The 14,230-nt window shown below is 36.9% G+C and overlaps 1 protein-coding gene across 7 annotated transcripts in view; it reads left to right on the plus strand.

The window, feature by feature from the left end:
- The window catches only part of TAF1 (TATA-box binding protein associated factor 1), a 79,929-nt gene that overhangs the window by 32,943 nt on the left and 32,756 nt on the right, over positions 1 to 14,230 (plus strand). For all 7 annotated transcript variants that reach the window (XM_070461850.1, XM_070461853.1, XM_070461851.1 and 4 more), the window contains exons 26-32: positions 2,534 to 2,642; positions 2,843 to 2,941; positions 3,232 to 3,409; positions 6,461 to 6,528; positions 7,864 to 7,986; positions 8,757 to 8,849; positions 8,934 to 9,018. In XM_070461850.1, coding sequence (XP_070317951.1) covers positions 2,534 to 2,642; positions 2,843 to 2,941; positions 3,232 to 3,409; positions 6,461 to 6,528; positions 7,864 to 7,986; positions 8,757 to 8,849; positions 8,934 to 9,018 — 755 coding nt within the window. The remainder of the gene's footprint in view (positions 1 to 2,533; positions 2,643 to 2,842; positions 2,942 to 3,231; positions 3,410 to 6,460; positions 6,529 to 7,863; positions 7,987 to 8,756; positions 8,850 to 8,933; positions 9,019 to 14,230) is intronic.

The raw sequence follows: 14,230 nt of genomic DNA on the forward strand, positions 1-14,230 counted from the left end.
GTTTTTTCTCTAAATTCACCAACTGTTAACATTTGTCACATTTGTTTCATCTTTATGTATCTAAAACATTTTCTTTTTTGCTGAAACATTTGGAAGTTGTAGGCATCATGACATTTCTCTCAAATTCTTTAGCACACATCTCCAAAGAATAAGGACATAAGAAACATGATACTTGGAGAAGGAAATGACAACCCATTCCAATATTCTTGCCTGGAAAATCCTATAGATAGAGCCCGGCAGGCTGTAGTCCATGGGGTCGCAAAGAGTCGGACATGACTGAAGTGACCTAGCATGCACAAACATGATACTATTACTACACCTAAGAAATTTAACATTAATTCAGTAGTATCTAATATTCAGTCCTTATTCAAATTCCCCCAGTTGTCTCAATATTCTTTATTGCATACACCCTACTTCCATTCAGGATCAATTCCAGTTCAAACATTAAGTATTTTGAATCTCTCTTAATGTAGAACTGTCTTCCCCACCTTGTTTTTCATGACATTGAATTTTTTTAAGAGTCCAGGTCAATGGTCTCATAAAATATTCCACATTCTAGATGTGTCTGTTTTTGTGTTGATGTATATTTTTTTGATGTATATTTATCTTTGGCAAGATTGCAGCAGAAGTAATATTATGCATTTACCGCACCACATGAGAAAGCATATAATGTCAGTATATGTTCCTCAGTATTTTGATCATCTTATTAAAGTGGTAATACTCAGATTCCTCTATAATAAAGATACTTTTTTCCCATTGTAATTAATTTGTGGGTGAATATCCTGTTCTCTTACAATATTTCTCTCAATAGTTTTAACATCCATTGATGATCATTACCTAACTCATTATTACATAGGGGGTTGCTTCATTGTTTTTCTAATTCTATCATTCTTTACACTAAGTGGCATTCTGTAAAGCAGGGCGTCTCTCTCTTTTTTTGAATATTACTATGGAATCTGAAATTCTTCCTTTTGTAAACTATAATATATTAAAATTTGTTAACATCATTATTAATTTGGATGCCCAGATTGTCCCAGATTTGATCCCTTCAAGCCAGAACCTGTGTCCTTTTGAAATGAACCTATAAATTTTGCAAACTTCTTTGCTTTCTGGCACTAGATGTCAGGCTTTCCTTGAAATTTCTCTGTCCCAGACCCAGAATCAGCCCTTTCTCAGGGAGTCCTGGTTCCTTTTATTGGGGAATAGTATTTTGGAACCAATATCTAGGTGTTAAGTATCTTCATTGCCACTGAGATGTCACTGCTTCTAGGTTCTTAGTAGATAGAACTAGGAAATATACAAATATTGTAAGTCACAACCTCATATCAATACTTCCAAAACAAATTATATCTATAGATTCTTCATCTTTTTCTGTTTTTTAGCTATAGTTTGCATTTTATTTTTAGCTCACACTTTTTAGGTTCTTGATTTAATTAAAATCAGTGAAAACATTGTATCACCTCTATTTGTACATCATTAAGTTTTATTCTTTTTCTGTTTTATATTTATATCCTCTTGGTTCCCAGCATCAGTGTATTTATACATTTGCCCATCCTGTGATATGTACAAGATAGTTTGAGAATTTGGAGAAGGAAATGGCAACCTACTCCAGTATTCTTGCTTGGAAAATCCCATGCACAGAGGAGCCTGGCAGGCTACGGTTCATGGGGTCGCAATGAGTCAGACACGACTGAGCAACTGAGCACACATACTACTACCAACAACAAACATGTAAAGTAGATTCAAGATATTTTCTGTAATTTGTTGTCCTTGGATTATATGCCACAGGAGTTGACAGTCAGGGTATTACATTCAAAATATATTTATTTTTTGAGTATGTAATTTTTAATATGTAGTTATATTCATTTATTTTGTTTAGATTTGGGAGTTTTCTCCTATCCTTGTTAATTTATCAACATCTATAGTAGTCATGTTTTAAAGCACATTAGAAAAAGGAATTATAGTATCTTGATCTCATATGATTAAAGGGAAGTAGGTAGTTGGGCTTTTAATGATTGAGGGAAACTCAAACTAGTTTTTTCTCTTCTTTTCGGCCACTCTGTGTGGCATCCGGGATCCTAGTTTCCCAACCAAGGACTGAACCTATGCCTCCTGCAGTGAGAGCATGGAGTCCTAACCACTGGACCATTAAGGAAGTCCCTAGTTTTTCTTTTCAAACAAGCTTTAATTTCTTCCTTGTTTCTATTCTGAATAAGTTAAATTTCCTAGCCCTTTTATCCTGAGATAGAATATTCGAGATGGAAAGATTCTTGAAATTCCTTTAGCCTAGTTCCTTTATCTTCCAAGTAGGAAACTGAGGTGAACTTGTGGCTTGCTTAGTTCTTTATTAATTTGGAGATACTATGAGGTCTTGCCCGATCTGAGCCTTGGGATGTGGATGTCTGGCCTTTAGTTTGGCTTTTTACTACCCAGGCTCATGCTCAGGTACTTTGGCCTTTTTCTTTGTGGTTGCTTTTTTGGGGGGTGCTAGAAATAGGGACTGCATGCTATGAAAGTGTTATGATTATTACAGTGCAGATGAGGTTCGCAGAAAATCTCTGGTTCTCAAGTTCCCTAAGCAGCAACTTCCTCCCAAGAAGAAACGGCGAGTTGGAACTACTGTTCACTGTGACTATTTGAATGTGAGTATCTGCATTGCTGCTTTCTGACCAGATGGGATTCTCATTAATTCCCCCAGTCCTCTAAGCCGTGGCCCTGATAACAGCCTTAGATTCTCCCTGTGGTATTGCCCTGAGAATTACATGTATTGCTCATTACAAGGTTTCCAAAATGTATTTTTTTTTAATTTAAAGAAGCATTCTGATATTTTGTTTCTCCTTAGAGACCTCATAAGTCCATTCACCGGCGCCGGACAGACCCCATGGTGACATTGTCATCCATTTTGGAGTCTATCATCAATGACATGAGAGATCTTCCGAATGTGAGTTCACTGCATTCAGGTCTACAGTATGGATGGCAAGACCCTTTGTTCTGTCTGATTTCAGATAGAGGGCAGTAGAGTCCTAAGAACCTCAAACTCCTTATTCTTTGGGATATAGTTTGTTTATTTTTAACAGTTAGTAGAGGAAACAGTCAGACCTATTCCATCTAGAGAGATTCCTTTGAGAGTTGATGGCCAGGTAGAGACAGGTAAGATGTGAGAGAGTCTTGAGGAATTAGTTATGGCAAATGTTCTTTGCTCATGGATGGTGCTGGCTCTTGTTTGCACAGACATACCCTTTCCACACTCCAGTCAATGCAAAGGTCGTAAAGGACTACTACAAGATCATCACCCGGCCGATGGACTTACAGACACTCCGTGAAAATGTGCGTAAACGCCTCTATCCATCTCGGGAAGAGTTCAGGGAGCATTTGGAGCTAATTGTGAAAAATAGTGCAACCTACAATGGTAAGAATCACCTGTCTTTGACTGCAAAGGTCACCTTTCAGATCCTTTTTTAATTCCATACTAGTCCTAGATTCAGACTAGATTGGACTGATGGAAAGGACCTACAATGTATTAGTGAATTTGAGGGTTATGAAAATCAGATAACATATGTTTTTAATCATTTAACAGATATTGCTGCTTTTTATTCCCACTTAATGTATCCTCTGGAGAATTTGGAGTCTTATCTGTTGAAACAATTGCATGGGGAGTATGGGAGGAAGAGGTGAGCCTAGGTTAATAGAAGAGACATTCAGTGTGGATGGAACCCCCATAGAGTATGTGCTTGTGACTGTATTTGTCTTTGATTTGATCTACAGATATGTTATAGGGGCTGTTATATGTCCACTTTGCTCAAAAACTGAAAAGACAAGGAGGAAGAAATCTATTTTCTGAGTCTTAAAGAGTTCAAGATATAGTACATACAGCTTCTGCATGTAAAGGATAAAATTTTCTGATTTCCAGTTGTATCCTTGAGCACAGATTTGTCTATAAGTGTAGAGATTAAGGGTACAGATTAACTATGGCACTTAATAATTGAATTACCTTAGATATCTTATTTAACATCTTATAACCTTTTCCGTTTTCTCACCTGTACACATGGGCCAATAGTGTACCTAGATTTTAATACCTTTCACAAGCAGGCCTGACCCATTTATCTAGTCTCATCTCCAGTGACTGGCTCCTATACCTACTATAGATTCCTGCCACACTCAGCATTGTATTTCACTAAATATCCTATCCCATGTCTTCATTCTTTTGCACAGTCTTTGCCCTTTGTAAGGAATGCCCTTTATTCTCTTTCCATTCATATTTCCAGACCAGCTCATATCATCGCTTCATGAAGATGTATTCATATTGCCCATGGTACCCATTTTTCAATCATCTGTGCCTCCTTAGCACAATTAAATCAACTTTATAGCTCTTACTGTGTTACATATAATTGATTATATATTTGATTTTCCTACCACTTTGTGACCTCCTAGAGAGACTATTCATCTTTCTATTCCAAGGGCCTAGCAGAGTACCAGACACATACAAAGAAAGAATAAATTTGTTAGGCCCAACTGTCATTCAAGTTGGCAAGCATAAATGCGTAAAAAAAATCCACTTGGAAGGGGAATGGGAGGTAAGAGCTGACATTGAAAATGCAGAGCTTGAAGTACCTGTGGGTCATTTAGAGGCAATGTTAGTAAAATTTTGGAAATGATTTTCTCCTTCCATCCCCCTCTATCTCAATCTTCTTTCTTCCTTATACCTGAATGATGATGATAATAGTACCACCATCAGTGGTATTACTATCCTTCTAGTTATACAACCTAGAAATATTGGTCATCATTGATTCACTCTGCATCTCCTGCACTCGTAGATCACTAAGTTCCATAAATTGTACATTATAAATTTTGCTGGAACAAATTCCCTTCCTTTTGGTCTCCATTGCTACTATCTTAGTTGAAGCCCTTGTCATCTCTTCTTTCACCTCTTGCAGTTGCTTCCAGACTTTTTCTCTGCTGCCTGCCTTAATTCTTCACACTGTTGACAGGGTATTTTTTTTTTCTGATATACAAGTTTGAAAAATTACTCTCTAGCTTAAAATCTTCAGTGCCTTTGTATCTCCTATGAGACCATTGTAATATGTCCCATTCAGCCTTTCCAAGTTCCATTTCCGGTTTCTCTTCCACACACATACTGTATTCCAGTTGTACAAAACTTCTTGTAATTTCTGTTGTGAAATGTGTTGCTTCATGTTTCCATGAATTTGCTTACTTAAGTGTTTTTGCACACTTCTTCCTCCCTGTGGAATGTTTTTCTACAATACTATCTACCTGGTGGACTTCTCTTCATTAATGACACTGCTCAAGTGTGAGTCACAACAAGCCTTTCCTGTTCCTTCCTGGTACTCAGATTTAATTGTTTTGAAACTGTTACCAACCCTCCACAGTTCATAGTAATCAGTATATCCCTCTATTTGCACTTACACTCACTTTTTTAAAACTTTTATTATGGAAATTGTTAGGCATATACAGAAGTAGAGAGAAAGTAAATAAACTTCACTGCACCTATTCACGCAGTTCAGCACTTACCAACATATGGCCAGTCTTGTTCATTATTTATATTTCCAGATATCATATCATTTCACCCATAGATACTTCAAGCACTTATACCTTGTTGTATAGCAATTTATTTTCATGTCATTTTCTTTGACTAAACCAAGAACTCTCTAAGGTAGGACTTGTGTCATATTTTCCCTTTAATCTCATCATTGAACATGTCACAGTCATTAAACAATTGCTGAATGAATAAATAAATGCCTGCTAATTAATTAATAAGTAGTTGAAGATAGAGCTGAGGTTTAGGCTCTGGGGAGCACTTCCTTTGAAAGAATTGACAGGAAGATAAATAAAGGATACTGCAAGGAAACAGAATTACTGTTGAGAAGAAAATGTTTTGACTGTCCCTATGATGAGCTTAAATTAGGGTAGCCATAAGCAGGGAATGTAGGTGATAGTTGGAGGATTTTGTAAAACTCTTGTTAGGGACTTCAGGGAAACTAAAGTAGTAGTCTGAGCTAGGATGGAGATTGTTTTCTGACAAAGGCTTTGGATTAGCCATATATTGGACGGACATCACAAACCACGAGTTCTGCAAACAAAAATTGCCGTCACAAATTTTGAATGCTAAATATGGAAAGATGATCTCCTTAGTCATCTTTAAATAAATTGTTATTTTCCTATCAATGGTATTATTTTCAAGGTATTAAAGGCAGCAGTATCTAAGGTAGTACTGCTGTGTATTAAAGGTAGTACTGCTGTGTGTGGATAAGGGAGAGAATTAAAATTAGTTTATTCATCCATATTATGCATCTGCTATGTGTTAGGCACTGAAAAATGGAGGTAAGACTGATGTATCTGTCTGACTCAGCAGTTAGGTTGGTGCAAGTCTGGAGAGGTGTTGGTACTCTTGCCTCCCATGTCCGTGGTCTCATCTCTTCCTGTTTGTTTCTCTGTAATCTAGGGCCAAAGCATTCACTGACCCAGATCTCTCAATCAATGCTAGATCTCTGTGATGAAAAACTTAAAGAGGTAAGACATTTAAAATGAGAGAAAGGCGATAGAATTTGAAGCTGGCAGGTACCAGAATTGAGGAAGTAGGGAATGTAACAGAAGATTAGAGAAATGAGGGAGAAGCAGGTCTTTCGTACATTAGAGTCTGGAGGGGACCTTAGAAATCATATAGTCTAATTCCCTCCCTTTTGTTGATGGAAAAACTGAGGTCCATAGGAGAAACTAACTTGTCTTGGGCATCATGGCTGTTAAATAGTAGAACTAGGATTAAAACGTAAAATCCACATAACACTTTAGAAAGGGCTAAGGAAATTGACTTCCCGGAAAGCCACCTGAAGCTAAGAGACTGTTTTGGCAGGGAGAAATTTTAATTTTTAAAAGATAATCTGTATTTTATCTTCTTAACAACAACAAAATATGGCAGCTGTACAGGCCTAAAACATATAAATGTGAAGATGTTAATACTGAAGTAGAAATTTCATAAAAGATTGCCAAATGGCCAATAAACATGAAAAGATTATAAGTTTGGTTGATCATTGTGGAAATAAAAATTTAAACCAGTTAAGCCAGTTAATACTTCATACCCACTTAGAAAGGCTAAAATTAAAAAAAAAAAAAACTTAAAAGACATGGTCTTCCCTGGTGGTCTAGTGGTTAAGAATCCAACTGCCAGTGCAGGGGACACAGGTTCGATCCCTAGTGGGGAAAGATTCCACATGCCACAGGGCAACTAAGCCCACACACCACCGCTGCTGAGCCCAAGCTCTAGAGCCCGTGCTCCACAATAGGAGAAGCCATTGCAATGAGAAGCCCATGCACTGCAACTAGAGAAAGCCCTCACACAACAACAGAGACCCACTGCAGCCAAAAAATAATTTTTAAGAAGATTGAGTTTTAGTGGGTTAGGACATGAATCAATTGATACACAGACTTTTTCATAGTATAGTCTAAAATGAATTTATTGGGTTAGATTCCCTTGTACAAAAGTTACTAATCAACAATAATGTGCCCAGTGTTTTCAGTGATATTTTTACAGCAAAAACAGTATGATATTAAAACTTAATTTGGTGAAGATGTTTTTGTTGTGGGAGCTAAGCTGTTGTTGCCCAAGGGTGTATATTTTTTATTATCTACAAGAATAGAAGATAGAATACCTATAAGAGTGGTTGACACATCTCTTTTGATCCTTTTACTGGAGTATTATTTCTTATCTGAATTTTTGTCTAGAACAGATGAGTTTACAATTCAAAGTTAGACTTTTTGGGACAAGAGAAATATTAATTGTCCTTAATACTCTATGATGATTATACCTCAGGGAAACCTTTATGTTTCCTTTGCTTTGTTTCATGTCAGAAAGAAGATAAATTGGCTCGTTTAGAGAAAGCTATCAACCCCTTGCTGGATGATGATGACCAAGTGGCATTTTCTTTTATTCTGGACAACATTGTCACCCAGAAAATGATGGCAGTTCCAGATGTAAGTGGTCTGTATGTTGAATATTGTGAAGATAGTACAAAGGAAAGGAAAGGACAAAAGAATGTTTGCATGTGTGTGTATGATTGGGGAGTCTGGAGTGTGGTGTTTGTCAATTCAAACTGGTATGTAATTCTTTTCTTTTTTTCAAACTGGTATATAATTTTAAAAAGAAACCTTTTTGCTGTATGAGTGCATTATCATTGAAATCAAAGAGGCCAGGAATCTGTGATACAGAGAGGTTCTTTATTCCTGTTGACATTCAGGTAGCTCGAGAGAGAAATTAGGATACCAGGTAATATGGGAAGCTTTGGATTTAGAGGTGCTTCTTGACAAACGAGAGTTTGATAATTACCCAGCATTTGTTGTCTTTTGTTTCAGTTTTTCCCTTTTGCAACTTTATGACAGGGCTACCATGTTGGGTCTCTATATCATTTTGTTATAATGACCTTCCCTAGGGAATTCTGAACTGAGTTTCCTTTTGTGTTTTAGGCATATGCTGTATATGCAATAATGCTGTGAACCCTCTACATGGGACTAGGGGGTGAGAGATTTTAATTGTGAATATAGAGCAGGGGTCCTTACCCTGTCAGGGCACATGAACCCTTAAAAGAATCCATGAACACATGCAAAGTTTTGTGTGATTATGTGTCTTTCTGGGGAAAGGGTCCATAGCTTTTGTCAGGATCTTAACATTATGATCCAGTGAAGGTTGAGAAGCTCTGATATAAAGAATGGTTTCCATTTAATTTCTCATGTTTTCTTTTTACTAGTCTTGGCCGTTTCATCACCCAGTTAATAAGAAGTTTGTTCCAGATTATTACAAAGTAATTGTCAGTCCAATGGATTTAGAGACCATACGTAAAGTGAGTGATTTGGTTTAAAATGTCTTTTTGGAAGCAAGTAACTTTATATGTGTATCTCAGTCCCTTGATTTCTTTTAATTACAGAATATCTCCAAGCACAAGTATCAGAGCCGGGAGAGCTTTCTAGACGATGTCAACCTTATTCTGGCCAACAGTGTTAAATACAATGGTGAGTATTTCTCCTTTTTTTCTCTTTGCATCAGTATATCCACCCAACATTAGTTAGCATTATTAAAAGTTAAGTGCATAAAGCAGGCTTGAGCTGTGATAGTCAGCAGAGTCAATCAAGTGACTTAACTCTGCATTTAAAAAAAAGACATATTTTAGTGTGTTCTATAAAGTTTGCTAATAATGTTTAATGATGACAAAGCAATGTACATTTATTTTCTAAACTTCAAAAGCACAGAAAAATGAGATGAGAATAAAAATCATATAGATGTCACTTTGGGCCATCACTACTTTCCATGAGTTGTGAAAGCTTACCTATTCCCCAGGCCCTTTGATGGAACTTAGGGAAATGTGTTAAAATAGACCATGGTGTGCTTCCTCAGAGCATGGAATTCCTGCTCAGTATATGAACTGATTGAATGATATGTGTCAGGTTCTATGCTAGCTACTCAATCTACTGATGGGAAAGACATCACTGTCCTCGTGTAATTCACAGTCCAGTTGGTGAAGAGAAATAGTTAAAATGCAGCTTATCAAGGGCTATATTAGAAGGATGTACGAAGTGCCCTAGAGGAGAGGAAGGAGCACTTTCACCTAAGGGTTAGGAAGGCTTTGCAAACAAGTTAATAAAGTTCAGTTTTGAACAGCTCACTTGTTAAATAAACATCTATTGAGCACCTAGTATGTGCTGGCACTGATAGATATTACAAACATAAAATAAAATTAGATATGTTCTCTGCCCCCAAATTGGTTATAGTTTAGTTGGGAAAACAAAAGAAAAATCACAGAACTTAGATGTAATGCTAAATGCATGCACAGAGTGCCAAAGTAAAACGAAAACAGAATATCTTAATCAGAGTGGGATGAGAGGAAGCTTCCTATAATAGAATTTTCTTAAGCTGAGTTCTAAAGGATCAGTGGAGTTTACGAAGCAAAGGATGTGGAGGAGACAGCATTCTCGGCAGAGAGAATAGCAATATGTGAAGTCACAGAAGCCTGAAATTACATCTTGGGTTTAAGAAACGAGTTATTGGGGTTGCAGTTAAGTCTAGAGTTAAATTTAGTGAATGACTGGTTATATGTAGAGAAGTAGATGTCAAATCATAAGAGGACCTAGTGTATGCCATATGCCATACCTAAGAGTTTTTCAGTTCAGTCGCTCGGTCAATGTTCGACTGTTTGCGATCCCGTGGACTGTAACACGCCAGGCTTCCCTGTCCATCACCAACTCCCAGAGCTTGCTCAAACTCATGTTCAACGAGTCAGTGATGCCATCCAACCATCTCACCATATGTTGTCCCCTTCTCCTCCTGCCTTTAGTCTTGCCCAGCATCAGGGTCTTTTCCAATGAGTCAGCTTCTTGGCGTCAGATGGCTAAAGTATTGGAGCTTCAGCTTCAGCATCAGTCCTTCCAGTGAATATTCAGGACTGATTTCCTTTACTTTATCCTAAATGGAAGAATACTGAAAGAATTAAGCAGTAAAATGACAGTCCCATGTAACTCATGAAGCAAAAAAGAAGAGGGCGCTAAGGGAATTTAAGAGCATTGCCTAGCATACTGAGGTCTCAACTAAAAATCCACAGTCTATATGACTTTTCTCCTACAGTATTCAGCAGCCCAAGTAGTGTGGCTCTTAAGTTCATCAGAAGGGACAGAGAATTAGAAGGAGGAGGTGAAAGAGGGGACAACTGGAAAGACAGATGAGAAAATGGGTATTCTAGGTATAGAGGATAGAATATTATGGAGGAATGAAAGAACGGGGCAAGTCCAGGAACTGTACTGGCTAGAACCTATATATTTCATTAAGAGAAGTGGTAGGAGATGAGCCTTCTAGTTTATTCCATCTAGGTTGGGTTAAAAGAATCTACTTTGTCCCTTGTACCCTTCTTATTGCTGATTGTAAAGTGGAAATGCAGGTCATTTATCTTTCCATTATTGTCTCCTGAAAATACCTAAAACTAATCAGCCCAAATTCTAGTAATAGAAGTTAGCAGCCTCACAGATGTCTTAAAATGAATATAACAAGTAATAAGCAAGCAGGAATGTTGCAGAGATGATGCTTGGTCTGGGGATAGCTGCCTTAAGATAGAGGGCAGGTTTATGAGGAGCTTAGATAAGGCAATAAGAAAAAAACCCCAGAAGATGCTAATTGGAATGAGCAGAGGGCAGTAGACAAATCACAAGACAAAAATGAAATGCCAAATGAAAATGAATAAATATTCAGTTGTATCTGGTAATCAAAGAAATGAAAATTGAAGCAGATAAACCATCTGTTTTTTGCTTATTAGATGAGTTTGGTTTCTTTTTTAATGGAAGTATGAAAAATGCTAGTGAGGTAGATACTCTTACATATGCAGTATATAATTATGAGACATTTCTAGAAAGCTCTTTGACAGCACTGAGACTTAAAATAGTTAAGTGAACCGACCTTATAGTCAGGTAGACTTGAATTTAAATATTGGCCCCACCCCTTCATAGCAGTATGACTTTGGACAAGCAACTTAGACTCTGCTTTCTCATCTATAAAACGGGGGAAATGATAATACCCTCCTCAGAGGACTATATAATCTGTCCTAGTCAGAGATACAGACAAAGCTATTCACAATAATCTCATTTATATTAATGAGAAATAACTTGAATGGTTAATGTAAAGGGAATGACTAGTGTACCACCTGCATGATAGATTATTGTGTAAAGATTGAAAGCTTATTCTAAAAAACTAATGACAAAAGTGCTTAGAATGTTAAGTGAGAAAAGTAAAACACATAACTTTAATTTCATCTCAGTTATGCTTTTTATGAAAAGATACATAAAAAAGTGATGATAATAGTGGTTATTTCTGAGATGTAAGGTTAGGATTATCTTCATGTTCATCTTTTGTAGTTTTCCAAATTTTCTACTGGTACGGAAAGCAGGAAACTCTTTCAAGAGGAGGTGGTTTTTGAGCTAAAATTTAAAGGATGATGATTATTGCAGCTAATTCCTTACTGAGCACCTGCTGTGCTGAGCAGATAGTCAAGTGGAGAAAGGTAGGGAAGAAGTTCCAGATAGAGAGTGCAAGTGCTAGAAAGATGAGAGCACCTTGGATAGGGAAGTGCAAACAGTTGAGTTTGGCTATGGTGCAGAGTGGGAGCTAGTTTGGGTGTTAATAAAGGAGTCCTTAAAGTTAGGTGGGGCCAAATCATGAAAGGCACCTAGTATGTCTCACCAAGCCTTTAAAAAGACAGATCACCAATAATGAAACTATTGACAACAGTCCAAGTTAAAGTACTGAGAGCTTGAACTAAGTTACAAAGCAATAAAAATGGAAAGATGGGAACAGAAGGTAGAGATATTGAGGAAGTAGGATTGATAACCTTCATAAATGGTTGGAAATTCAGGGTATAAGTAAAGGACAGGGAGAGTTAAAAATGATGCCAAGTACTCCTATTCCTTGGTGAAAACATAAATTGGTACAAACTTTTTAGAGGACTATAAATGTGTATTCCCTTTGACTAAGCAAGTTCATCTCAGGAATATTCCATACAAGTTTGCAAAGGCATATGTGCAAATGTACATGTGTTTGTAATTGCAACTTTGTAATTAAGAAAACAGCATTCTAAAATATTCAACAATAAGAAATTATCAGTAGTTAAACTATGGTACATCTATATGATGGAATACTGTTTAGCCATCAGAATGGTAGATTAGCTAACAAATAAAGCTGTGTCTTGTATATGCTGATACCCAAATATATCCAAGATATGTATTGATGAAAACTAGATCACTCAACAGTATATACAGAAGGATTTGTAAATTTAGATCCTATGGAGGCCAGACAGGTAACATAAATGAGTGAAATGGGCTCAGTAGTAATGATGAACTGAAGAGCCCATCTAAAGGGCTCAGCCACCATTTAGTTCAATTGTTGTCATAAGGCAGAATTACTAAAGGGAGAGGTGGAGGATAATCTTCACTTTATGCTTTTTTCTACTTAGGTGTTTGAATTTTAAAATTGAGCATGAAGTGCTTTTGTTAGTTTTAAAAATCTGGTTTTTGGAAGGGTGGATAAGTCAGATGACATTCAGAATTCTGACTTGGGCAAACCGGTGGTATCATTGACTAATATAGTCATCCCTCGATATCCACGACTCCCAGGGATACCAAAATCTGTAGATGCTCAAGTCACTTGTAAAATGGTGTAGTATCTGCATCTAACTGTCACACATTCTCCCATATACTTTAAATCATCTCTAGATTAGTTACAATACCTATACAATGTAAATACTATGTAAACAGTTATAAATACATTGTAAATAGTTTCCAGTGTGCAGAAAAATCAAGTTTTGCAATTTGGGACTTTCTGAAATTTTTTTCACAAATGTTTTTGCCCAATGATTCCATCATTGTGGAACCCATGGATACAGAGGGCTGACTATAATAGGAAATAAAGGAGGAGTAGTTTTGGAGGAAAAGTGGTAGAGTTCAATTTGGGCTGTGTTGTATTGAGGTAGGACATCCAAGTAAAGACTTTGAGTAGATAATAGAGGTCCAGAGCTTAGAAGAGTAGTCTGTACTGTTTATATATATGGATATTTTTTCAAATCATCAGCATGTATAAATATAAGTAGATGATTTCAAATAGGGAGTCAGGTACATTCCTTGAACCCCCTGTTGCTGTAGCTGAAATACAATTGTATGTTTTTCTGGGTAGAAAGACCATAGCTTTATCAGATTATCAAAGTTATATGTGTCCTAAAAAAGTTAAGAACCACTGTTAAGAGAGAATCTAGGATGAGAATATATTTGACAGATACCAAAGCAGCATTTAAGGGATAGGGTGGAGAATACTGGGGAGTGACCAGGATGAAAGAAGGGAAACCAGAAGAGAGTAATGCCCTAGAAACCTAGAGAATAGGAAAATGGCCAGCAGACAAGTGCTACAGAGAAGACCAAAGAGAACGGTCATTAGAAGAGCTAGTTCAGTACAGTGGTAGAATCAAAAGCCAGACTACAGAGGATATGAATGAATGAGGATTTAAACAGTGGAGCCTGAAATTTGCCTATGAAGGGAAGAAAGAAGACTGTAGTCAGTGTGTTAGAAGGGATGAGTCAGTTGGACAGAGGGTACCTTTGTATAGATGAAAGAGAAGAAAATAAAGAATATGAGATAAGATTCCTGTGAGAATGGGAATATAAACATTGAGAATTTTTCTGCCCAGTAGCCTCTCAT

Source organism: Odocoileus virginianus, chromosome X (assembly GCF_023699985.2).
Source record: "Odocoileus virginianus isolate 20LAN1187 ecotype Illinois chromosome X, Ovbor_1.2, whole genome shotgun sequence".
Classification (NCBI taxonomy): Eukaryota; Metazoa; Chordata; class Mammalia; order Artiodactyla; family Cervidae; genus Odocoileus; species Odocoileus virginianus.